This window comes from Olea europaea, chromosome 17 (assembly GCF_002742605.1).
Source record: "Olea europaea var. sylvestris chromosome 17, O_europaea_v1, whole genome shotgun sequence".
Classification (NCBI taxonomy): Eukaryota; Viridiplantae; Streptophyta; class Magnoliopsida; order Lamiales; family Oleaceae; genus Olea; species Olea europaea.
The window spans coordinates 6,414,100-6,438,575 of record NC_036253.1 but is presented as its reverse complement, the minus strand read 5'-3'; the positions used below and the strand labels follow the sequence as shown (position 1 = coordinate 6,438,575).

The window sequence follows — 24,476 nt, the reverse complement described above, 5'->3', positions numbered from 1 at the left end:
GGGTCTTTCCATCTTCAAAAGAACCCGGTTCCGGCTCCCTGGGACCGAACTGGGAAGGTCCATACAAGATCAGAGAAGAAATCTGACCTGGAACCTACTGGATTGAAGACATGGACGGCAAGGCACAACCCCGTCCATGGAACATTGAACCCTCAGAATCTTTTATCAGTGAATTGTATCATGCTGGGTGACTTTTCCAGCCTTTGTAATATTGCTATGGCTCAATAAAATGCGTTGATTAAATCTTCATACTACGTTGTAATATTTCCCAGCCTTACTGAGGCTCTAGCACATGCCTCCCTTTTTGGCCTTGCTGAACGCCAAGGGGAGAAGCCTCAACATGGCTGCACCATCCACCATGTCTGGGATGCGTCGTAACCTCGGAGGAGAGGCTCGGGACCCACCACTGGGCCACCTCGCTTGAACTCCGAGGCTCTAGCACATGCCTCCCTTTTTGGCCTTGCTGAACGGCAAGGGGAGAAGCCTCAACATGGCTGCACCATCCACCATGTTTGGGATGCGTCGTAACCTCGGAGGAGAGGCTTGGGACCCACCACTGGGCCACCTCGCTTGAACTCCGAGGCTCCAGCACATGCCTCCCTTTTGCTTGCTGAACGCCGAGGGGAGAAGCCGCAACCTGAAGTTATGTTCATTTGCTTAAGTCCGAGGCTCACACAGTCAAGTTCATCTCCTTAAGTAATGTTCAGTTGCTTAAGTCCGAGGCTCACACAGTTGTGTTCATTTGCTTAAGTCCGAGGCTCACACAGTCAAGTTCATCTCCTTAAGTAATGTTCAGTTGCTTAAGTCCGAGGCTCACACAGTTGTGTTCATTTGCTTAAGTCCGAGGCTCACACAGTCAAGTTCATCTCCTTAAGCAATGTTCAGTTGCTTAAGTCCGAGGCTCACACAGTTGTGTTCATTTGATTAAGTCCGAGGCTCACACAGTCAAGTTCATCTCCTTAAATTGTGTTCATTTGCTTGAGTCCGAAGCTCATACAGTTGATTGGTTAATGTTAAGATACCAAGTTAAAGTTATTGAGTTTGTGCTTTAATCAACTCCTAGTCCGCTTGTTTAACGAGGCACAAAAACTTGAATAAAGAACAACAATTAGTGAAGAAAAGCATTGTATTAATATTCAAAAGGAATTACAAAGGAGGGCCGCTGGCCATTACACAAAGTACTGAAAAGGAAACCTAATCTAAGCCTGGCTGGATGGAGGAGCCGCCTCCACGCTTGGGGGTTCAGCAACTTGGGCATCAGTAGTTGCTTCCTCTGCCTCAGCACTTGGGGCTTCAGCATCAGCTGCCTGGTCACCGTGCACCTCCTCAGCTGGGATCTGAGGAACCTCATCCACAAATTCGGACCTAAGTTGTGCCAGATCCGAGTTGGGATAAAGCTCCTCCGCCCTCTCTAGCACTTCGGCATAGGCGAAGTTCCTCCAGTACGCGCTGAAACTTTTGTACTCCTCTGTGGTGTGGAAGTTGGCGATGTATGCCTTCACCGCCTCTTCCGCTGCAGTTCGGGCCTCTTCTCTGGCAGCCGAGGCGTCGTTCATGTACCACTTAGCCTGCCCTTCGAGAAACTGATTGGCATCACGAGCGCCGGCCAAGGCGAGATTCGCCTGCTCCAGAGCCTCAGCAGTCACTTTCTGGTGTTCATTGGAGACCTCCACCTTCTTTCTCAAGGAGGCCACCTCACACTGTGACTCATAAACTTCCCTCTTTAGGGCCTCGATTTGGGCCAAAGCAGACTCGAGCTTCGCCGCTTCTTCTACCCTCTGTGCTTTGGCCTCTTCGGCCTCGGCCTTAGCAACTTTGACCTCCTTTGCAAAGGAGGCAGCCTTCCCCTCTGAGGCGTGAGTCCTTGTCTGAAATTCACTTAATGCCTTCCTGCATTCGAGCGTGAGGCCAAAGGTCCAGGCGCTTTGGCTCACCAGTGCCCTTGTAAGGTCGGTGGCATCACAAGACGAGGCATGAAGCTGCCACCTCTCCGTCCAGAACTTGTAAAAGCTCTCGGTGGCACCTCTGATTTCCTCAGGGAGGGCCTCCACCAAGGCTGGGGCTAGCTCATCCTCCCTCCCAGCTAGGAAGTTGGGATACTTCCCCTTCTCCCGAACCGGCCTCTCATTCGTCGCCTCCTCTTCGGCGGCTTCCGCAGCTCTCCTTGCAGCCTCTTCTCTGGCCTCTTCAGCCTCCACCTCTCTTACCATCTCCATTTTGATGGCCTTAGAGGCTGCAGCAAGGAGCTTTGGCTCACCGGTCTGTTCTGCCCTATAGGACACTGAAGTCCCGAACTTGCCAGCTGAGCTGGAGATGTGCACCAGCTTCCTCTTCTTAGTCTCCTCAGAGACTTTCTCCTTGCCCCGAGGCTCCTTAGGCTTCTCTGGCCTCTAAGTAGATGCCTCCTCCAAAGTCCTAGGAGTGCAGTCCTTCGACAGGCACTCAACTCTGCCTCGAACTTCCTTTGCTCCATTGGACCCGGGCTTCAGGGGCCTCGCCTTTGCAGTAGAAGTGGCCTTCAAGATAGAGGCCATGTCTGGAGTTGGGTACTTCCTCTTCTTGAATTTATTTGCACCACAGATTAGCATCAGCACAAAAAACATTCAAGTTAAAATCAAGTGTTGGAGCCCCATACCTCTAGATGCCATCAGCCCAAAGTCCAAGAAGTATATGCTTCTATCAATCAGGTGATCAAAGTGCCGAAGCTTCAGAGGCCTCTTGTAAATATCCTCTATCACCTCGAATTCCTCCCTGCTGAGCTCGAACCTCGTACTACTATCTGCAAAGACGAACCTTCAACAGTTAGACGAATTCATATTCTGACTTCAAAAGACAAGCAGAGGTCGGGAGACTCACGAGCTTCGTAGTACTGGGTCGGCACTGTGCATGACAGGGCTTTGTCACCCTCCACTGCCTGCCATTTACCTCGCACCCAGAACCAGGACTCCTTCCACCCCTTGATAGAGGAAGGAAGTCCCACCACAAAGGGTGCGTGAGCCCCCTAAGGCGTGAGGTAGTACCACCCCCTTAACTCCTTCCCAATTACCCGGGGCTGGAACAGGGTCATGAAGACATGAAGGGGCATGTCCTCCCCAAGTGAAACTTCCTTCCACAGGAAGTACGAGCCGACCAGCTGGCTCCACCCATTCGGCAGAACCTGGGTCGGCGACAGCATAAATTTCCTAAGCACCGCCCTAAAGAAGGGGTGCAAAGGAAGACGCATACCTGCTTTGAACAGGTATTCACTCACGGCCACGCAGCCAGGCCTCGGATAGCAGGCCCACTCGTTAGATTCGGGGACTAACATCTCTATGTTATGAGGCACACTGTACCACTCCCTAAGCTCCCCCAACCTCTTCCCCGTCATGTTTGAGGGCACTCTAGAAGCCCCCCACTCCTGGGTATAATCCACGTCCTCCTCGGCCATGGCATACCTATCCACCTCGGAAGTCCCCCCATGACCTACCCCATGGTCTAAAGACGCTACTGTGACAAGTTCCCTACCCGAAGTGGACTCCATTGTTTGAGGACAAAGAATAACGACAATTTTTTATGCAAACAATACCTAAAAGAATTCAACACAAACGGAGACCGGTCGGAATCTAATCGCAGACAACCTCGACGCCGAAAAATGGGAAATTTGAGAGAATTTGAGAATGCAAAGTGTTCAAAATTTCTGGAAAGTGGGATTTTCTCGCCTTTTATAAAGGTCCAAGACGGTTCAGCTACCTTTCCTCGAAAACAAGCACAAAACATCAAATCATTGGCACAGAGACCAAAGCACAATAATTACCATTGAACACCTCGGCTTCTTCAGACGCATTCTGCATTCAAGCCTCGCAGGTTCGGTTTCCCAACCACCACCTCGGCTTCTTCTGGCGCATTCAGCATTCAAGCCTCGCAGGTTCGGTTTCCCAACCACCTCGGCTTCCTCATATGCCATTCGGCATTCAAACTGGTTCAAAAAATTCAAAAATTCTTTCAACTTTTACTCCGTTAAAGTCCACGCATTACATTAATGATCATACTTGGACTTGGGGGACTATTGTTGTGTGTTGTCACACCTGTTCTATCCACCTGGGCCAGTGGGCCACTCATCCTGACCCACGTGGCATTCCTACCGAGGTGGCCACATTGCCGAGGTGGGTTACATCCGAACTGCTTCTAACCGAGGCTCCGTGCCCGAGGCGTGGAAGCTCTTGGTTGTAGCTGAGGTCCTCGAATGGACGAAGCCCCGGAGTTGATGTGCGAGCCTCAACCACAAGGAAATATCCTCCATGGTCACTTCTCCCAAGAGATCGCCTGCACAGATCTTATTCGAATGATTGATTGAATGTCTATCATAAGCATAAAGGTCAAGTCTTGTCACTAGCGTGGAGGCCCTGCACAAGCAATAAATGCGCCGTAAGCTAGCAAGTCAAATCCCATGCCTAAGAACAGACGTTTAAACTAAGGAGATGAGGCCACGTGCCACTTCATCCAAGGGCCCCCATTCCATATGTATCACTATAAATACCCCCATTGTATAACGTCAAAGGACTAATGCAAGAATCAATACTAAAGACTACATTTTACTCAACTCTCTCCCATTTTACTGGCAATACACAAATCGAGTTTATACATTTTTGCATATATCTACGAGCACCGGTTGGTAATTATTGTACAACCGGATTACGAACAACCCGTCGGATCCCGAACGTCACCGTCTCGCGTCGTTGGGCTACTCCCACGCCCCTTTGAACCGCTCGTTTAGACCGTCCACGTGTCTTAGCGTGTTGGACATTCGCCCACGCAAGCGCGGGTGGGACCGGCATATGTTGGCTCACTTTTTGGGGTCAACAATGATTATCTATGGTCTTCTTGTGAGTGATAAGGACAGGAAGTACGCTATTGTTGAGGAACTTGATGAGCTTATTGACCTCGAGGTTCACTTCATCTTCAAGCAAAAGAATCCCAATAGTGGAGAGTATATTAAACATCTTCTCAAGTATCTACCATCAGTGCCTTATGACAAATTGACCCATGTTTATACAGCCATCCTGAAACCCGATAATGAGTTAAGAATCTTGGTGGATGGCGAAGAGAAAAAGAAGGCTAACTTCCTCTCAGATGATGGTTTTGAGCCACCACTTGTTCCTGCTAAAACTATTCCAGACCCAGACGACAAGCAGCCTGAGGATTGGGATGAAAGAGCAAAAATTTCAGAGCTAGATGCCAAGAAACTGGATCACTGGGACGAGGATGGTCGAAAATGGCATGCTCACCTTATTGAGAATCCCAATTACAAGGTATTTGGAAGCCCCAGCAAATTGGAAATCCTGACTATTTTGAGCTTGATAGACCAAACTTTGATCCCATTGCAGCTATCGGCATTGAGATGTGGACAATGCAAGATGGTTTGTTGTTTGACAACATTTTAATAGCTTCTGATGAAAAAGTAGTAGAATCATACCAGGAGACTGCATGGAAACCTAAATTTGATGTAGAGAAAGAGAGAAAAAAGGCCGAGGATGCTTCTGATTCTGAAGGGCTTAAGGGTTTCTAGGTAATTAGTGAGACATTTCCATTTTTCCTGCATTACAAGCAACTCATAGCTATTTCTGAAACGGAACTTTTTCTGCTTTCCTGTTTCAGAAAGCGGTATTCAACTACCTTTACAAGGTTGCTGACCCCCCCTTCTTGGGCGATCACAAGGTTAAAGTTTTGGTAAGTCCTGCATTGAATTTTTCTTTGTCGATGTTGCAATTGGCTAAGGACTTTGTCTCGTCAGGATCTTCTTGAGAAAGCCGAAAAACAACCAAACCTCATAATTGGAGTCCTTATCTCCTTTGTTGTTATTCTCTTCACACTTTTTTTGCAGCTTGTTTTTGGTGGGAAGAAGCCGGTAAGCTTTCCTATCCTTTTGCTGTGTCTTAAAATGCATGTGGTTTCTCATACCAATAGGGCATAGTTGTTACACAGTTCGAACAGTTTGATACTCACTGATAAGATTTTCATTTCGTCTCGTTCCTAATATTTTTCAATACTATTGAGTAGTCCTTACCAAACATGCCGTCATGGCATAATGTCATGTCCTGTTCACCAAATATTAATGTGTTGAATGTAGGCTAAAGTTCCTGCACAGACAAAGACAGAGAAACCCAACGCTGCTGAAACCCCAATAATCAGGGAAGCGCGGAAGAGAAGGAAGAGCAGAATGAAGCTCCTGCTGCACCTCATGGAAGGAACACCAGGCATGACAATTAGGGTACAAGGATAGAAATGCATCCTTGCTACTACTTAGAACGAAAATTAGAAGAGGTTAGACAAAATGCCCTGCAAGCCATTGCTGGATCAATTTTTCCATCTGGAATTTTCCACTTCGTCATTACTTGCTTTTCTTTTTTCTTTTTCCATTTTTGCTTATTAGGTGCCTTTTAAAGAATTAGTGCTTGTCAATATATACGAGACCATCTATTGAGATGTATCCATCTTATGTTAAAAGATGGGATTTTGAAATTGAGGACAATTTTTAAACTCACTCTCTAAAAGCAAACATACATGCATTTTCATAACCAGTTTTTAAAAAAATGAAAGAAGACTTTGTTGGAAATAACTGGTCACACCAGTTTTTATCACCGTTCTTCCACATTTCATAATGTAAACCTTAAAATATTAGCCAATGTGACAAGGCACTAACTCTTTAGGATACAGAGTCCTTGAATTTGATGAATTGGAAGATCAACTTCAAGCTGATTTTTCTTCAAATCGAAATGCAATGCAATTATTACTTGTGCGATAACAATAGTTCAATGTATGACAGTTTCCCGAATCATGCAGTTGTTTTAAGTTTCCACAAGCGAAACTGTATCAACGCAATTGTCTGGGAGGTACGACAGCGCTGGTAGGGTTTGGAATCGAATCATTTGGCCCGAGGTCATCAATAGGTGGACGCTGCTTGTGATGATCTGTGACCGATTGATAAGCCATTGCCAATGCCAATGCCTGCACGTAATATAAAAGAATGCATACGAGGGATTACCAGAATAAGATGAAAAAGATCATAACTGCATTTAATTCATTTTCACCAGGATAGAACTCTTTCCGATTTTTTATGTTGGTTGATGTACAAAAATGTCAAGCAACATACACAAATGTAGATCAAAAGACAACACTTCAAAGAACTTACTACATGGTCATGGTCTGGTGGTGCATAAATACCAGTAGTCACAGTAGTTCTCCTCCGGGTATCATTTGAAGGGGCGTCGGATATTTTCTTGACTCCAGTTGGAACAACAATTACAGGCAAGCCTACAAGATTTCCCATGCAAACCCGTTCCCAGTCTGTAGCATTTCCAACGAATGCATCAACTTTGAAATTCTCTCTTATTTCTCGCATTAGTTTACCGCGAGTTCTCTGCGCCTGCAAAGATAAATTTACCATTTCAGTGCTCCATAAAGAGCTCAAGCTTATAGGATCAAGAAATAGCAATAGCCACATATTTAATTTCAATCAACAAGGTCAAGATGTAAATTGTATTTAGAGTCGTGCTGTTAGTTTACATCCATTAGTTTGCAGCGAAATTTTGCTACATTCTCTTTTTTTGATGTTAGAATGAGCAATGGGGTTGATTGAGAAAGATCTTATTAGAGGATCTTGATTGGTTCTGCGTATGTTTGAAATGAATTGGCAGCGCATGATTACCAAAACATTATACAAGATTTGTAAAGAAATTTTGGCAGTGTCTAAATGGCGTACTTGAACATAATCTACTGCAGATATTACTCTTGCTCGGCGAAGTTCAAGAGGCCACTGATCTTGAGCTTCATAATCATCATCCTTGTGAGCTCGCTGCCACTCATCAAAGTGAGCCAACACATCCACGTCCATTGTAAAATTCAAGATTCCTTGAACAGATTCCACAGTGTAATTAAGCTTAAAAGGAACCATATTGACGCCCTTTGAATGAAGCACCTGGACAACCTGTATTAGCCATCATGGCAAAGATTCATGTGTTTATGGTGTCACTTTTACAGAGAAATTTTACAAAATTGTCATATAAACACTTACATCCATCTCAGCATCTTCAAGATATCCGACAGTTAGCTTCTCTATATCAACAGAAAATGGGTCAGTAAGAAGGATGTCCCGCGAAGACAGATCGTCTGGATCCTTCCCTCGGATGCAATCCAGAACAACTGCGCAATCTGAAGCACTTCTACAGAAAGGGCCGAGTTTATCCTGTCAAATTGATAGGATCTAAACTTCACGACTAAGGAAAAATAGGAAAATTGCGTTTCAGGAAGAGAGGACTGCTACCAAGCTCTCAGATAGGCTCATTACGCCAGTTCTACCAACAGTTCCAAAAGTTGGACGCAATGCAGTCACCCCACAACGAGCAGCAGGATAAGTTATAGATCCGGCAGTTTCTGAACCAATTGCAAATGGAACCATACCTTGAAGAACAAAATCCACTGAATAAATACTCCACCCTCGTGATGGTTTAAAATTAAAAAGAAAAAGGAAAAATCCATTGAGTAAGCCATCTTTCACATGCTTACATACGCAACATTTTTGACATGAGAGAAAACTTGACAAACAAGAAAACTGGTGAGTAATTTATTAAAAAATTCACCAAAATGAATAAAGACGCACCAGCAGAGGTGCAGGCAGCCGGGCCAGCTGACGAACCCGTCGAGTATTCCTCAATATTCCACGGATTTCTTGTTCTACCCCCAAACCAAATGTCATCATATGCCAGTGAACCCGTCACAAGCTTTCCAACAAGAATTGCCCCAGCAGACTTAAGCCTGTATTAGCTATCATCATAAACTGGAAAAACAGTATATCTATGTGCCAATCTAATTTTTTTTCACATTGGCTCAATACCTTTTATACACCCAAGCTTCAATGTCAAGCACTTGATCTTTAAAAGATTTAGAGCCCCAAGTTGTCTTGTATTGGGGTACGGCGATAATATCCTTAAGCCCATATGGAATACCATGAAGAGGACCTGTATAGAGGAGAAGTCCAATATCTACTCAAGTTTACATTTCCTAATTATGAATGAATGGTAACGAAAAACACAAAGCAAGAACTGAAAAGGAGAGGAGAAGCAATTGACTCAAGTTTACATTTCCTAATTATGAATGAATGGTAACGAAAAACACAAAGCAAGAACTGAAAAGGAGAGGAGAAGCAATTGACTCAAGTTTACATTTCCTAATTATGAATGAATGGTAACGAAAAACACAAAGCAAGAACTGAAAAGGAGAGGAGAAGCAATTGACATATGTGCATGTTGTGCGGAGCTAAAAATGATTACTTATAAGTAAACAAGTTTAATGATGATGATTTGGTTTTCATCTAGAAGTAAAGAAAAAGGGAATTACCCAAATAAGTTCCTTGTGCTAGTAGTTGGTCAGCATGTTTTGCTTGCTTGTAAGCCAATTCTTCCGTAATAGTGACAACAGATTCAAGAACAGGGCCGTATCTGCAGTAATCCGTCAAATGTTTCGACAGGAAACCAATCACAACACCAAAACTGAAGTGTAATTTCACAGGTAACGATTTCATGATACCTCTTTAATCTCTTTAGAAAGATCCCAGTAAGCTCCTCAGATGTGATTAGTTTAGTCCTAATAAGCTGCCCAAGTTCAAGAATCTGATCCAACATGTTAATTAGACACGTGATAGAGTGTCGATTCACACACTTCTATTTGATTAACTGAAATAGTCGAGACTTACACTCATGAAGGCAATATCTTCATCGCTTTTTGGCCTTTGTACACCTGATAAAGAGGGATAACTGAATCGTTCTGTTGCATTTGGAGCATGATCAATGTTCCAAGCAAAACTGAAAACTAAATAAGATGGATTCTCTAATCCACCATTAACAGAAGCAACTGATTTTCGATTAGCTCGGGAAATAGGTATGTTTAGCTCCTTGACACCATTCTCAATCTCAAGCATCTACGATCGCACGTTCATTTCACATTACACCTCAGTCGTAAAAAACCCAGTGAAATGAATAAAACAATGACTACAACCAACATTAACATAGAATACCTTAGTATCATTGAAAAAGTCAGCATCCAACAACCTGAATCCGGTACGTAGGCACTCGTAATTGATATTTCCCGAGTGTTCATTATGATTCTTGGTGGAAGAAGTGTGGGTGAAGAAAAGAAAGATTGAAATAAGTACGAGGAAAACGTAAAATTTTTGACGTGAGAAATGGAGGAGCTTCATAGGACCCATGTTGGCTCCTGCAATAAGCACACCTCGTCGCTAACGTCTGAATTTCTCGGCACTTCGAGATTAAGAATTTTAGATCAAACGGCAAAAGTCCAACACCCCGTATTTCGTTATTCATCGCTCTACTCTCTGAATATATATAATAGTCTTTGTTTCATTATATATATTTTTTCTTTTTCTCGTTCTTTTTTGGAAGCAAGCGTTTGTTTCATATTACTATGATTCATTAAATGAGTGAAGAATCAATCTTCAGAAAAAAAAAAAAAAAACAAAAACAAAAACAAAAAATGTGTAAATAATTGGGCCGGCCAGTTTCAAGTTGAAGCAATATTTTGTTCAAATGGGAATAGTAGTGATGTTCTGACTTCTGAGAAAAGCACAAATGGACCGGAACTTTAATTTAATAATATTTAATTTAGTATATTGAGCCCTTATTTAATTCCCGTTCTTATAAAAATTCATTTTTAATATATTCTTCAATTAAGTAATATTACAAGCAAATTTAAAAAAAATTTCCTTAATTTTTAACCATATATTTTTCATAAATCTACTATTCAAAATGTATTATTTTCCCAAAATGAAATTATTATTTTTTATGGGAAAATATTTCATTCATAAAGGTAATAAACCTTAAGAAATGGTACAATAGTGTTTATCAATGAAAAATACATTTTCAATGAATAAACACTATGCCACCAAAGGAACATATCTTCCATGGACCATGCGTGTCGCGCCAGGGAGTGGGTAGCTTGGTTAATTAGTCTATTGCAGTGTTGGAGGTTACATTGAGGAAAACGCTGCATTAATTCCTTTATTTCAACAATTTGTGATCGGATCAAGGCTGAAGATGAGCTTGATTTATTGATTTCGTTGACAAGGAAGAAGCAATTGCTTTCCACTATCAAGTGAGATATTCCAAGGTTAAGGCACAGTTGTAGACCTCTCACAAGCGCATGAGCTTCAATATGTTCTGGTTCCAGTAATGAGTTTGCAGGTCCACTAGCTGCCAAAACTATTTCTCCCATGTTGTCACGTAATATGATTCTGAACCCAGACTTATTAGAGTCAAAAAATAGCGCGGCATCAATATTGAGTTTTAACGCGTGTTTAGGTGGTACGGACCACCTATTTTGTGGAGAAGCGACCCAGGGGTACAGTTGGCAAATAGACCTGATTCAGCAGAGGGTTTTTTGGCTAAAGCAGTGGCAATTACTTGTTGCGGTAGAATGTTCAGCTGGTCGTGTACCATTTTGTTTTGGTGAAACCAAAAGCCCCAAGTGATGAGTATAAATTCGGAGAGAGCATTCTCTGAGTCTTTTGCCATTATATCCATAGCCGTTTGCATGAAATCTCCTAGGTGGTCCTTGTTCTGTAGCGCTGGAAATCGGCTGGTTAGAAGTTGACCAGTAGTGGGACAATTGAGTAGAGCATGGCATAGATCTTCTACTTGGTAGTCACAAAAACAACATTGAGTGGTAATAGGGATTCCTCTTCGAACCAGATTTTGTTTGGAAGGCAAGCTGTCTTTACAAGCTCTCCAAACAAAAATTTTAACTTTTTGGGGGATTTTAAGACGCCACATAGTATCCCAAAATTTCTTTTTCTTTTTTTTTCAGCCGCATTTGAGGAGTTGCCACGGTCAGGAGATAGACAAGTCTTGAAGAATCTATATGCACTCTTGACAAAATAAATTCTCATTTTTTCATGCTCCCATGACCAGAAATCTGTTTCACCCACAGGACCTGGGTGTAATTTTAATATCGCCTCCAATATTTTTGGATTGAATAGAGCCCTAAGCTTTGTCAAATTCCACCACTTCATGTTGGGGTCAATCAATGAAGCCATTGGGTTGTCAATTTGTTGATTGTGTTGTTGTTGTAAATCAATTCCTAACTCCCTACTTAGATTTTTCACTCCCGGGATCCAATTATCATTTAGAATGTGTATAGAGTTACCATCTCCTACAATCCATCTTTCTCCTTGGATTAATAGATTTTTTGCCTCCCAGATTCCACGCCAAGCATAAGAGGGATTTTGTCCAATAGATGCTTTAAGGATGTTAACATCTCGGAAGTAACGGGCTGAGAAGATTTTATGCACTAAGCTATCAACGTGTTGCAATAGCCTCCAAGCTTGTTTTCCAAGCATAGCCATGTTGAAAATTTCTAGCTCCTTAAAGCCCATTCCTTCCATGGATTTTGATGTACACATTGTATTCAATGATCGCCAATGGATTTTTCGCTCTTCCTTCCTTTGGCCCCACCAAAATCTAGCCATCATCCTTTCAACTTCAGTGCATAAAGTGGAGGGTAGTTTAAAGCAGCTCATAGCATAAGAGGGAATCGCTAGAGCCACTGATTTGAGGAGGACCTCTCTTCCTCCTTGGGAGAACGTGCCACCCTTCCAACTTTGTAATTTCAACTAAACTTTGTGTTTTATTTCAGAGAAGGCTTGCCTTTTGGATCTTCCAATCATAGGTGGTAGTCCCAGATACTTGTCATATTGTTGTATTTGAGGAGCGTTCCATAGGGCCATTATTTCTTGTTGCTTGTCTGATTTTACATTTGCACTAAAGACCATAGAGGTTTTATCTCTATTTAACTGTTGACCCGAGGTTTCTTCATAGAAACTAAGGAGAGCTTGCAGTCGAGTAGTATTTCCAATATTTGCTCCACAAAATATCAAGCTGTCATCCGCAAAGAGAAGATGATTCACCCTTGGAGCTCTTCTACATACTTGAATACCAGTCACCATTTTACTTATTTTTGCCGCATTAAATAGGCTAATTAATCCTTCAGTACATAAGAGGAATAAATAGAGAGATATTGGATCTCCTTGCCTTAGCCCCCTGGATGGAATTATGCGACCCGTGGGACAGCCATTGATAAGTATCAAGAAAAAAGGAGTAGTTACACATGTCATCACCAGGTTGATAATTTTTTCGTGGAAACCCAATTTATGCATAATCGCCTCAAGAAAAGACCATTCCACTCTATCATATGCTTTGCTCATGTCCAGCTTGAGAGACACGTAGCCTTTCTTGCCCTTCTTCTTTTTTCGTAGGAAATGGAGTACTTCGTAGGCCACAAGTACATTGTCTGTAATGAAAGTTGATTGTGTTTCTGAAATCACCACAGGTAGCAATGATTTTATCCTATGTACCCAAATTATGTACACCAAAAGGGTGTGAATACCTTTCACATGAGGTCCCGCGCGAGATGGGCCCCACCTACGTAAGGGGTGTGAACACCTACATATTTTATATACACCAAGACTTATCCATTGAATATATCATTATTGTCATGTCAATTATTGTGTTTTTAAGTGTGTAATTGCTCTGTGAAATGTGAGTTAGGATTTAAATAAAGATTAAGATAAAGAAGTGAAGAATGACTTATTTATACGGCATTCAATCAATTTATTTTGTGTTTTTATGTAACATAAAAATACTGATAAAAAATAATTTACGAATTATGCGTTCTTTACTTTCTTTATCGAACAATAATAAAATGATAAAATGAAATTATGAAGAATATAATTGAATCTTTAATATTTTCAAGATTTTTAGTGTTAACGGAATGAATTGACGTCCAAGTTGGTATCTTACCTTACATAAGTTCCTCCAATATTGTCACCTCAAATAAGAAATACTATTACCTTGTATAGAATTCTGTAGGAAATATATATATCACATTGTAAAGAAAATAATTTGTGATAGTGTTATGATTTTGATCTTGGTATCAGAGTAACCCGTATTCCTTGAATTATCACCACCGAACTCACATGGCTAAAGAACAATCCAAATCTGCTGCCTCTGAAATATCCACCCCAGTCATCCACATCCAATCTGAAAATTCTGGCTTCCATGCTGGTGTTATTCTAACTGAAACTAACTATAATGTATGGTCCCAAATCTTGGAGATGCAAATTGCTGGGCGTGAAAAACTGGAATATATTTTGGGTAAAAACGACCCCCCAAAGGAAACGGATCCCACTTATGCAAAGTGGTATGCTGAAAATCAAAAAGTTAAAGGCTGGTTGCTTACCTCTATGTCACCAGAGATAATGAAGCGCTACTTGTGCCTGCGCACTGCATGGGAGATTTGGAGTTCCCTTGCCAAAGCATTCTACAACGGATCGAATGAGACAAATCTTTGCACTAAACCAGCGTGCCTTCTCTGCTAAACAGGTTGGCCGTCCCTTATCAACCTATTATGGCGAATTCGTCGAGATCTTTCAGGAACTAGACCACCTCGATAAAATTACTATAAAGGATTCAGATGATATTGATCTGGATGCGGGTACATATCTTCCTTAGTGGACTGGATACTAACTTTGAACAGATCCATGGTGAAGTTCTTCGAAAAGATTCTCTAGTCGACCTCGAAGAAGCCTATGCTTTTGTGCGTAAGGATGTCGTACGTCGAACCACTTTAAATGGTGAATCTGACCACTCCGAATCTACTGCTCTATTGGTTCGCAGAGCCAAGTCTTAGCCACCCAAATCTGATGCAAAACTTGAAGCAAACTAGAAAGACAGTTTTGATATTTCCAAGCCAGAATGCCTGTGTACTCACTGTGGTGAAACCGGCCACTCCAAATCGAGGTGCTATGATCTAATTGGCTGTCCAGATTGGTGGGATCCAGCGAAGGCACCATGAAAATGCAACTTAAAGTCAAGTCACCAAGCATCAGTCACCATAGCTAAATCTTCCAGTGACACTCCTGTAGAAGCTCCTCTTTGGTCGCCACTTCAGGTAACAATGGTATGGCACTACAAACTTCTTCACTTAGTAGTAGTAATACATGGATAATTGATTCAGGAGCTACAACTCACATGACTTTTGACAGTCACTATAGTCAGTTTATAAAACCATCAATCGAACATATCGTATCTACAGCTAATGGCAAATATTCATCTGTGACTGGAGAGTGTTCAATTGCTCTTTCAAATAATTTAAATCTTGATTCTGTTTTAGTTGTACCATCCCTTAATCACAACTTGTTATCGGTTCCTCAAATAACTTGTGCCTCACATTGCGTTGTGATTTTTTTGCCTAACCTTTGTGTTTTTAAGGACATCCGGACTCGGAAGACAATTGGTTATGGTACTAGAAGGGGGAAGCTATACTACCTAGATTTGAAACCTGCAAACTCAAGTCAGTTGGCTCAAGTTTTCTCAGCGGATAATTCCATCAAAATTACTTCCAAAATTTGGTTGTTGCATAGATGCTTAGGTCATGCTTCTTTTGGATATTTAAAACGATTGTTTCCAAAATTGTTTTCTCAGTTAACTACTTTAGATTTCAAATGTGACATTTATGAACTAGCAAAAAAGTCACCGCATATGATTTCCATTAAGTTTAAATAAAAGTCCAGTACCTTTTATGTTGATTCACTTGGATGTATGGGGACCAGCCAATACCCCTTCCTTAAATGGTTTTTGTTTGTTTGTTTCTTTCATTGATGATCACACACGTATGACATGGATTTGCTTAATGAAGTCTAAGAATGAAGTTAGTGCTTTATTTTAGAAATTTCATAAAATGATTGCCACGCAATATCAATCTCACATACAGGTTCTTCGCACTGATAATGGAGGAGAATTTGTTAATCAAGACTTAAAGCAGTATCTACAGTTGCATGGAATTTCATACCAGACCACTTGTGCATATTCTTCTCAACAGAATGGCGTTGTAGAATGCAAAAATCTCCACTTACTTGAAGTTGTCCGTGCCTCTTTGTTTGGCGCTCATATGCCCACTAGTTACTGGGGTGAAGCTACCATTGTTGCAGCCTATCTCATCAACCGTTTACCCTCCAGTTCTTTATAATCTCAGACCCCCTATAATGTCCTCCACTCAACCATAAGTGCTCCCACTGTTTCGAATTTACCACCTCGAATTTTTGGATGTATAGCCTTTGTTCATCTCTCTAAACCCTTGAGAAATAAGTTGGAACCTCGAGCCTTTCGATGTGTATTTGTTGGCTATGCTTCACTTCAGAAGGGATATCGATGTTATCATCCACCTTCTCGGAAGTTGTATGTGACCCTTGATGTCGTATTTCACGAACATGAAATGTACTATACTGCTCTTGAGTCTCATTCAGGGGAAGAATCGAAATGAATTGCAGATTCTAACTCCAAATCTGAATATCACAAGTGAAACTTGAACTCCTTTGGAAAACTTGGATATCACAAGTGACAACTCTGATCTTAGTGGTAAAAATCTAGAGGAAGTGGAGCCAGGGGATGAAAATGGGGAAGCGGATGGAAATGTTCAGAATCAAATGGAAGTAGCGCATTCTCCCCTTCATAAGGTACCATCTAACCAATTGCTCTTTGAATCTGGCCCCCCCCCCCTCTCGAACACGAGGTAAATTCTGAACCTCCTCACAAAGTGTTACCTAGTCGGTCTTCCAGAGGGATACCTAAAGTACTCTATGAACCTGTTTTTAGTTCCGAACCTAAGTATCCCATGAGAAACCATGTGTCTTATCATAGATTGGCAAAGGAAAATGAGTCGTTTGTGAATCAATTATCTTCTGTATCTATTCCTACTAACGTGCAGGAAGCTCTGAGAAATTCGAAGTGGAAGGAAGCAATGAATGAGGAAATGAAGTCTCTTCAAAAGAACTCAACTTGGGAAGTTGTTAAGTTACCTGATAGGAAGAAACCTGTTGAATGTAGGGGGGTCTTCACAGTTAAATACAAGGCAGATGGAACTATTGAACGATTCAAGGCCAGACTAGTTGCCAAGGGGTATACTCAAACGTATGGAATTGACTATATAGAGACATTCGCACTGGTAGCAAAAATGAACATTGTTCGTATTTTGATATCCCTGGCACTGAATCTTAAATGGCCATTGCATCAATTTGAAGTCAATAATGCTTTTTTACATGAAGATCTTGAAGAGGAAGTGTATATGGAATTGCCTCCTGGATGTAATAAAAAGTCAGAAGATGAAAAACATGTATGGAGATAAAAAAATAAAAAAATAAAAAATAATAAAAAAGGTACTATATGGTCTGAAACAATCTCCTAGGGTATGGTTTGGAAGATTCACGAAGTCTATGAAGAATTTTGGATACAATCAGAGTAATTCGGATCATACTCTCTTCTTGAATCATAATAAAGGAAAGATTACGTGCCTTATTGTGTACGTTGATGATATGATAGTAACAGGGAATGATCCAGAAGAAAGGAATGCATTACAGAAACACCTTGCTCGTGAATTTGAAATGAAGGATCTTGGTCCATTGAAATACTTCCTTGGAATTGAAGTGTCGAGGTCAAAGAAGGGTATTTTTCTATCTCAACGAAAATATACCTTGACCTATTGAGTGAAATGGGGATGACAGCATGTAGTACAGTTAGCACCCCCATGGAAGAAAATCTGAAATTAGGCATATATCAAGATCAAGTCCCGACAAACAAGGAATGATATCAGAGACTAGTTGGCAAATTGATGTATCTTGCACATACTTGACCTGATCTGGCATATGCTGTAAGTGTGGTCAAGCAATTCATGCATTCATCGAGTGAAGAACATGAAAATGCAGTGATACGCATTTTGCATTATTTGAAGTCATCTCCAGGAAAATGGATCATGTTTACTAAAGGAGATAATATGGAGGTCAAAGGTTATACCGATACAGATTGTACTGGATCGATCACAGATAGGCGATCTACATCGGGATATTTCACTTATGTGGGTGGAAATCTAGTTACTTGGCAAAGCAAGAAACAAGTTGTAGTTGCTCTATCTAGTGCCGAATCTGAATTCAGGGGAATGGCTAAGGCAGAGTGTGAGTTATTGTGGATAAGAAATTTATTGGAAGATTTGCACATTAAACACACTAGTCCGATGAAACTATATTGTGATAGCAAGGCAGCTTGTGATATTGCCTACAACCCAGTTCAACATGATCGAACTAAACATGTTGAAGTTGATAGGCATTTTCTCAAAGAGAAACTGGAAGCAAAGATTATTGAAATGCCACATGTTCCATCCCAAGACCAACTTGCTGATCTACTAACCAAGGCCGTGTCCGCTCGAGCATTTAATGATGGTCTCAACAAGTTAGGAATAAGCGACATCTATGCACCAATTTGAGGGGGAGTGTTAATGGAATGAATTGACGTCCAAGTTGGTATCTTACCATACATAAGTTCCTCCAATATTGTCACCTAAAATAAGAAATACTCTTACCTTGTGTAGAATTCTGTAGGAAATATATATATATCTCATTATAAAGAAAATAATTTGTGATAGTGTTCTTTTAGTAGCATCATTATCTATTAAACATGAATTTAAATTTCACATATCTAATTTTTATCCTACTCTTTTTCAATCATGAATCTATTCGAAATCGCATTGTCTTCTTTTCAAGATTTTATACTTCTTTCACCTTATTTGTTTACTGCAGAGTCCCCTATTTGAATTACTACGTGCTAAAGTAAAATAAAAGGCTTAGCGTTTATACCTTGTGCTGAATTAGGATCTCTCATTCTAATCTTGACAATGACATCCCCTTATGAATGTTTCAGTGCACAACTAGTCCATCCCATCCATTATCTTTCCAGTACTACCATTTGTTGTGCGTACATGTCCCACAAACCCAATTTAGAAGGGTAATTTCGTCACTTCATTATTGTAACCATAAACTTACATGTCGACCAATCCTCAACTTTTCAAAAAGTGCCTTTTAACACATTTGCATAATTATTCTTAATCATGAAAATCTTTCATATCTCATTAAATAGTCATTAAAAAAAATAAAAAAAAATTCTATTCGACTGATACACAAGAAAAAAAATCAAATGGGCTTCTAGGGTAGGGGCTGGGCTTGCCTCCACCTCCCTACGTCCTAGTCCTCAAGCATTGTGATATTAGTTTTTACTTCTCAATGTGTTCAAAAATATATTGTCATGCAGTATTTACACAAATTCAAGAGAAAATCTATTGAAGATTTGAACAAAAGAATAAATTGTGTAACTGTAATAGTTATGGGACAATAGTTTGAGGGGTAATAATGAAAATATTCCGAACTCGAAAGCACTGAACTAAAGAGTTTATCTCCGCTTTTTCAATTTTTTTGGGGTCATTTCCTTATCTCAGAATACGTCGCTAGACTCTGTAGAAATGAACTGAGATCTGCAAATTCTTTCTAGGTAAGAATTTCCTTTTTCAGGTTTTATGATGCGCACATACTGTTCCAGTTTTTCTGTTCCTCAAAAAATATTAATGCGGGTCAAAATAAATGATTAAATATGAAAGAAGAAGAAATCTTGAATCAAGAAAATTTTAGTTGGGATGGGCAAAAATTGTACTAGTAGCCTTGCCATTTGTGACCAATAATTTGAATTGTTCCATTGGCTGGGCTTAGAGAATGAGAGGATTGTATTTAATGTATTTATTTGATAACAGTGTGATATTTAGTGCATGACAAATGTTTGATGGGTAGCCTGTGTGGCATCCTACTGGTTTTTGTAGCTGGTGAATTGAACAGATTTATCAATCCTCGAGTACTAGTACCTTGAACTTTTTTTGAATAGAGAATATGATCTAAGGTGTAAAATGCTTATAAAATTTTTATCGTTTAACGTTAGCAATCAATTATCATAGTTTAGTAATTTAGCTTTAACATTGCCCAGTGGATGGAAGATTTAGAGGTGGCAGTGTGGCACGATGGTGTGCTGTGTAGTTTTTACAGCATAAATGGATGAAGGAAATGGAAGAAGTTTTAAGTTAGTCTATGTGGGTTTAGCTGCTTAAGAGTTTATATGATTAATTTACGCAGTCTTTAAGTTAAAGTTTTATCTTTATCAGGTTTGGCATTAACTTGCAAATGGATCAGTCTTGTTAATTTAGATTTGATTAGGAGCACCTGAGGTGAATAATTGAAGAGTTTCTCAATATTGCACGTTTCGGGAACTTGAGGCAAGTGGTTCGGGTCATCCTTCTATTTGTTTTCTATAAAAAAACATATCCCTTTTCTTGCAGTCATAGTGTATTCTGCAAGATGGAATTATCTGAATCTCTATTGCATCTCAGATGACTTCTGAAGCTCTATTTAGCCAAATAATATCTCTAGTATTTGATAATCTAAAAAAAGTTGTTTTAAATATCCTATGCTACTGCATTTTATTTTGAGTTATGTTTGATCCAAAAGGCGTAGTAGGGACTACTGCTGAATTGTGGTAAACCCTCTACGCTCCCACTATTTTCACATGCTTAGAGGACCGTTGGAGTAAATGGAAGCTATTTATGATGCTTATGGACTAGACAAATTTTGTGGAGACTCATTAGCTTTGTTATTAATTTCTCAGGGACAGTATTTTCAGATTTTCTGGAACTGTTGTGTGTTGATGTTGTCGAATTCTTCTTTTCCATTTCATGCTGCCAGTATTTGATGCACTTGAAGGTTTCATGTTCAAGATGCATTGCTAATTTGTTCTTCAAATTTTGAGTACTACATCATGATGTGCCATTGAAGAGTTTAATTGTTAAGAATAGACACCATACTCTTTTCCGTATAGGGTCTTCATTGTACACAGACATGCTCAAGGTCCCTGATCACCAGGTTGCAGGACACAAAGCTGGTAATGGGAAGCTTGGTCCCCTTGTAGATAATTCTGGACGTTTCTACAAGCCTCTTCAGGGTGATGAGCGTGGATCCAATGAGGTTTCTTTCTATGCATCATTTTCTTCAGACACCAGGATCCCTGTCCACATCCGCAGATTCTTCCCGAATTTTTATGGCACTCAGCTTGTAGAGGCCTCCGATGGATCTGGCTTGCAACCTCATCTAGTTTTGCAAAATCTTACTTTAGGTCAAGTTAATCCATCGATAATGGACATTAAAATTGGTTCAAGAACTTGGCCGCCTCAAGCAACCGAGGATTATATCCATAAGTGTTTGAAGAAAGATAGACAAAGTACTAGCATTCCGTTAGGATTCAGGTTTTCAGGGTTGCAAATTTATGAAAGCAAAGAATCTGGATTCTGGAAGCCGGAGAAGAGGTCTATTAAGTGTCTTTCAGCTGATGAAGTTAAATTAATTCTGAGAAAGTTTGTTTCTTCTCACGTGTCTGAAAAAATGGATTTGAAACCAGATTGTACTTTTGCGTCTGTTGTTTATGGTGGTTCAGCAGGTATTTTAGCACAATTATTGGAGTTAAAAGCATGGTTTGAGGATCAAACTATTTATCATTTTTATTCTTGTTCTGTTCTTATGACATACGAAAAAGAGCTAATATCATATGGAAAGAGCCCACATGCCGAGATCAAGCTCGTTGATTTTGCACACGTTGTTGAAGGCAAGGGCGTTATTGACCACAACTTCTTGGGTGGGCTCTGCTCGTTAATAAAGTTCATTTCTGAGATCCTTACCATGCCAGATGAGCGCACAACTGAATCTTCTTCGGAAGATTTTCAGAAGAATGGGATTTCTGAGGGTGGTACTCCTTGAACAATGGATACTTATCAGTTAGGTGCACTTGGTATTTGTTTAGTGACAGTATCTTGATGGAAGTATGGAATAAAGACTGTAATACTTTTTAAACTGAAATTATTTCCGTTGAATTTCGAATTTCATGCAGCTGTTTTTCTTACATTATGATGTTTGTCATTTTAATATGATTTGTGTATTTAATGGACATTAGCAGGTGTTATTAGTAATTTAGTATCACTGTTTTTATCTGGAAATACAGGAAGAAAAGGGATGGACTATACCGCTATACCCGTTTTTCTTATCTTCGTGGGAATTTTCGATTAAAAGATAAATCAGGAGAAAATGGTCAACTTGGTATCTCACACAAGGACAGCCAACCTTCCAGATAAGTAATAATCAATTTCCTTTCAAGCAATTGTGCTTTTCACAACATAAGCAACTTTCTTAATCAGTAGTGAAGTTAACTCCAAGCTTCAAAATGGTTTACTTCCACTTGTTCCAACCAAAAATACCCGCTATATATGCTTCACACATTAAAATGCAGAAACTAAATAATCCACCATACCCACCCACCCAGAAAGAAAAGAAATGAAGAACTTCGGTCTTTCTCTTGGCATTGCTTTCTTACTATGTTTTTGTATTTGCACCAAACTGTGCTGTGCGGGAGATGTGGATAATCTTCATGATATATGTCCAACAGATACAAAAGATCAAAAAATCTTTATTAATGGCTTTCTGTGCAAGAATCCTGCCAACATAACAGCATCTGATTTCAAATCCTCATTGCTGAACCAAGGTGGTGACACAGATAATTTTTATCGTTCGTCTATGAACATAATTACTGCGGCAGAGTTTCCAGGACTCAACACCCTTGGATTATCAGCTTCCAGGATTGACCTAGAAGATGATGGAATGGTAAAGTTCAACCACTTTATCTAAAAAATTAATCTATTAGTCAGAGATGATATTATTTATTTAAATCTTGTCTTCAACATATCTCACGTGGGTCCCCAAATCATTTTTTCGTTGAAGACTTAATGTGTACATGCAATTTTTCATAAATCGTTAGCAATGAGACTTGATGCATTTACTTGCTTTGACGGTTAATTAGGGATGAATTTATTCATTTTGATCTTTGTTTTCAACATTTCCCATCACTTCAGGCCGAATTCATCTTTTCTCCATATGCTGCACGATTTCATAAATGTATGGCATTGATACTTGATCCCAAGACTTCTACAACTTCAATACCATGTTTAATTACATTTTCTAAAAGTTTAAGTTGTTAGAAAATAGATGATTTGTTTATCAAACTTTGTCTTCCACATGCAGACAGAGATTATTTTTTTCATCAAGCCCCGACTAAGGTAAGCCCAGTCCATGGTAGACACGGCCCTAATAACATGTGGTTTTGATCTGCCAGCCTCTAGAGTTGCCCATGTTAGGCCCGCCTCTAGGAACCTGTGGCCAATTGAAAGGGATGGGGTAGATAGGTGGCTCGGCCTATCCAACTACTTCTCGACCGGCCCAGCTGCTAGTCGCCGTGGCAAGGCTCGGCCAGTTGCTTCAATAAAAAGGATTGAATGAAGCTTCGTGCTTTCGTTCGCCGCTTCCCTTCTCAGTGCGAGACATTCTTATCTCGTCTGATGCGGGTGTGCGGGTCCCTTTCCCTGGTAGGTCCGATTGGATGAATATCTCGTGCCGAGGTATGAAACTACTAGGGGATATCTGCTTGATATTCTTACTTAGGAGTCTTAAAAATGGAAAGCAATTTCCATTAATAGAAGTATGTTAAAGTTCACCATGCTGGACTCAAAGAATTTTTAGTCGGGCCTAAGACTCTAGAAAAATCATGTCACGTCGGCTTTTTACACCTCTAGGTCTGACACTTGCACAATTTCATATTATGTCGTTGAACCGTCTTGTCTAGTGCTTAAGATATTAGAGAGAGTGAATACATTTAGCTAAATCTGGTCTTTTCATCAGGTGGCTCCACATGTTCATCCAAGAGCGTCCGAATTGATGTTTGTGAGCACTGGGGTGGTTGTAGCAGGATTTGTAGATTCCAACAACCAGGTTTTTCAGAAAATTCTAAATGAAGGTGATGTCTTTGTGTTTCCAAGAGGTCTTCTGCACTTCTGTTTCAATGCTGGTTTAGAGAATGCCACTATTTTCTCTGTTCTAAACAGCCAGAATCCAGGGCTAGTAAGCATATTAGGTTCCATGTCTGCACCCTATGATTCCAAGGCCATGAAAATGCTAATGCAGAAATTAATTTCACTGTCTTCACTGGATTTGGGTCGGATCGATATGAATTTGTTTTACGAATTAGGCTTATGAAGATAACTGAATTTCACAATCAGTGTGCAGTAGAGTTTTCTAGCTTATTTTTGGTCCTGCATTTTAATCTGTAACTTACCTTTGAAACTTTATTATTGGCTTGTATCTATTTTCCTCCTCAATTTATGTCTTTATCGAGTAAAAATTTCGAAGGCACTTTTTATTTTTAATTTAAAACAAAAATAAAACAATTGACATCAAAATCAATAACCTTCATTTTGGAGGAGTTAAAAATAGAATAATTGCCCCAGCCTGGTTTTTCGTGGCTTTGACTAACAATAGGCTCAAGTTTATCGCGTCAAAGGTGGTGGTTGTTACAGAGTTCAAATCCTCCGACGTTCAAATCAGTCTTATTATACAAACCTCAACATAATGTTACATTTTGCATGATTAATTTATAATACCAGACTTTTCAATTTCTAATTAATTAATCCCCACT

At 40.2% G+C, this 24,476-nt stretch overlaps 4 protein-coding genes and 1 pseudogene across 7 annotated transcripts; 3 read left to right on the top strand and 2 right to left on the bottom strand.

The window, feature by feature from the left end:
* Positions 1-1,199: 1,199 nt before the first annotated feature.
* Positions 1,200-4,279, bottom strand: LOC111365575. Its single transcript, XM_022986132.1, has 4 exons — positions 4,152-4,279; positions 3,251-3,500; positions 2,448-2,558; positions 1,200-2,390 (listed from the first exon to the last, which is right to left on the bottom strand). The coding sequence occupies exons 1-4, from the start codon at positions 4,277-4,279 to the stop codon at positions 1,200-1,202; spliced, it is 1,680 nt and encodes a 559-aa protein (XP_022841900.1).
* A 562-nt stretch (positions 4,280-4,841) lies between these two features.
* LOC111365574 lies at positions 4,842-6,554 on the top strand (annotated as a pseudogene).
* Positions 6,555-6,584: 30 nt separating this feature from the next.
* Positions 6,585-10,330, bottom strand: LOC111366206 (glutamyl-tRNA(Gln) amidotransferase subunit A-like). The gene is made up of 11 exons (XM_022986916.1): positions 10,049-10,330; positions 9,728-9,952; positions 9,562-9,644; positions 9,373-9,473; positions 8,870-8,993; positions 8,636-8,790; positions 8,300-8,436; positions 8,051-8,221; positions 7,739-7,963; positions 7,169-7,402; positions 6,585-6,984 (listed from the first exon to the last, which is right to left on the bottom strand). Exons 1-11 carry the CDS (start codon positions 10,238-10,240, stop codon positions 6,850-6,852), a joined length of 1,782 nt encoding a protein of 593 aa, XP_022842684.1. The 5' UTR covers positions 10,241-10,330; the 3' UTR covers positions 6,585-6,849.
* An 8,995-nt stretch (positions 10,331-19,325) lies between these two features.
* Positions 19,326-21,856, top strand: LOC111366203 (inositol polyphosphate multikinase alpha). 4 transcript variants are annotated; one of them, XM_022986911.1, is made up of 3 exons: positions 19,331-19,415; positions 20,574-20,668; positions 20,784-21,856. In XM_022986911.1, the coding sequence occupies exons 2-3, from the start codon at positions 20,641-20,643 to the stop codon at positions 21,713-21,715; spliced, it is 960 nt and encodes a 319-aa protein (XP_022842679.1). In that variant the 5' UTR covers positions 19,331-19,415; positions 20,574-20,640; the 3' UTR covers positions 21,716-21,856. The 4 variants fall into 4 exon arrangements, with proteins under 4 accessions (XP_022842680.1, XP_022842679.1, XP_022842681.1 ...); XM_022986913.1 differs by lacking the exon at positions 20,574-20,668 and adding an exon at positions 20,074-20,184 and having other exon boundaries at positions 19,336-19,415; XM_022986914.1 differs by having other exon boundaries at positions 19,341-19,415; positions 20,828-21,856.
* Positions 21,857-21,943: 87 nt separating this feature from the next.
* LOC111366204 (germin-like protein subfamily 3 member 4) lies at positions 21,944-24,159 on the top strand. The gene is made up of 2 exons (XM_022986915.1): positions 21,944-22,612; positions 23,684-24,159. Exons 1-2 carry the CDS (start codon positions 22,286-22,288, stop codon positions 24,035-24,037), a joined length of 681 nt encoding a protein of 226 aa, XP_022842683.1. The 5' UTR covers positions 21,944-22,285; the 3' UTR covers positions 24,038-24,159.
* The last annotated feature ends 317 nt before the right edge of the window (positions 24,160-24,476 follow it).

Bases quoted from the DNA above. Each gene is read 5' to 3' on its own strand.
- LOC111365575 (XM_022986132.1), bottom strand. From the start codon at position 4,279: ATGGAGGATATTTCCTTGTGGTTGAGGCTCGCACATCAACTCCGGGGC. The intron at 2,559-3,250 runs GTGAGTGAATAC...AATAAATTCAAG, and splicing joins CGAGGCCTGGCTGCGTGGCC to AAGAGGAAGTACCCAACTCC. The intron at 2,391-2,447 runs GTTGAGTGCCTG...GCATCTACTTAG, and splicing joins CAAAGGAAGTTCGAGGCAGA to AGGCCAGAGAAGCCTAAGGA.
- LOC111366206 (XM_022986916.1), bottom strand. From the start codon at position 10,240: ATGGGTCCTATGAAGCTCCTCCATTTCTCACGTCAAAAATTTTACGTT. The intron at 7,403-7,738 runs GTACGCCATTTA...TTATCTTTGCAG, and splicing joins CTGCAGTAGATTATGTTCAA to GCGCAGAGAACTCGCGGTAA. The intron at 6,985-7,168 runs GTAAGTTCTTTG...TATTACGTGCAG, and splicing joins CACCAGACCATGACCATGTA to GCATTGGCATTGGCAATGGC.
- LOC111366203 (XM_022986911.1), top strand. From the start codon at position 20,641: ATGCTGCCAGTATTTGATGCACTTGAAG. The intron at 20,669-20,783 runs GTTTCATGTTCA...TTTTCCGTATAG, and splicing joins AGTATTTGATGCACTTGAAG to GGTCTTCATTGTACACAGAC.
- LOC111366204 (XM_022986915.1), top strand. From the start codon at position 22,286: ATGAAGAACTTCGGTCTTTCTCTTGGCATTGCTTTCTTACTATGTTTT. The intron at 22,613-23,683 runs GTAAAGTTCAAC...TCTTTTCATCAG, and splicing joins ACCTAGAAGATGATGGAATG to GTGGCTCCACATGTTCATCC.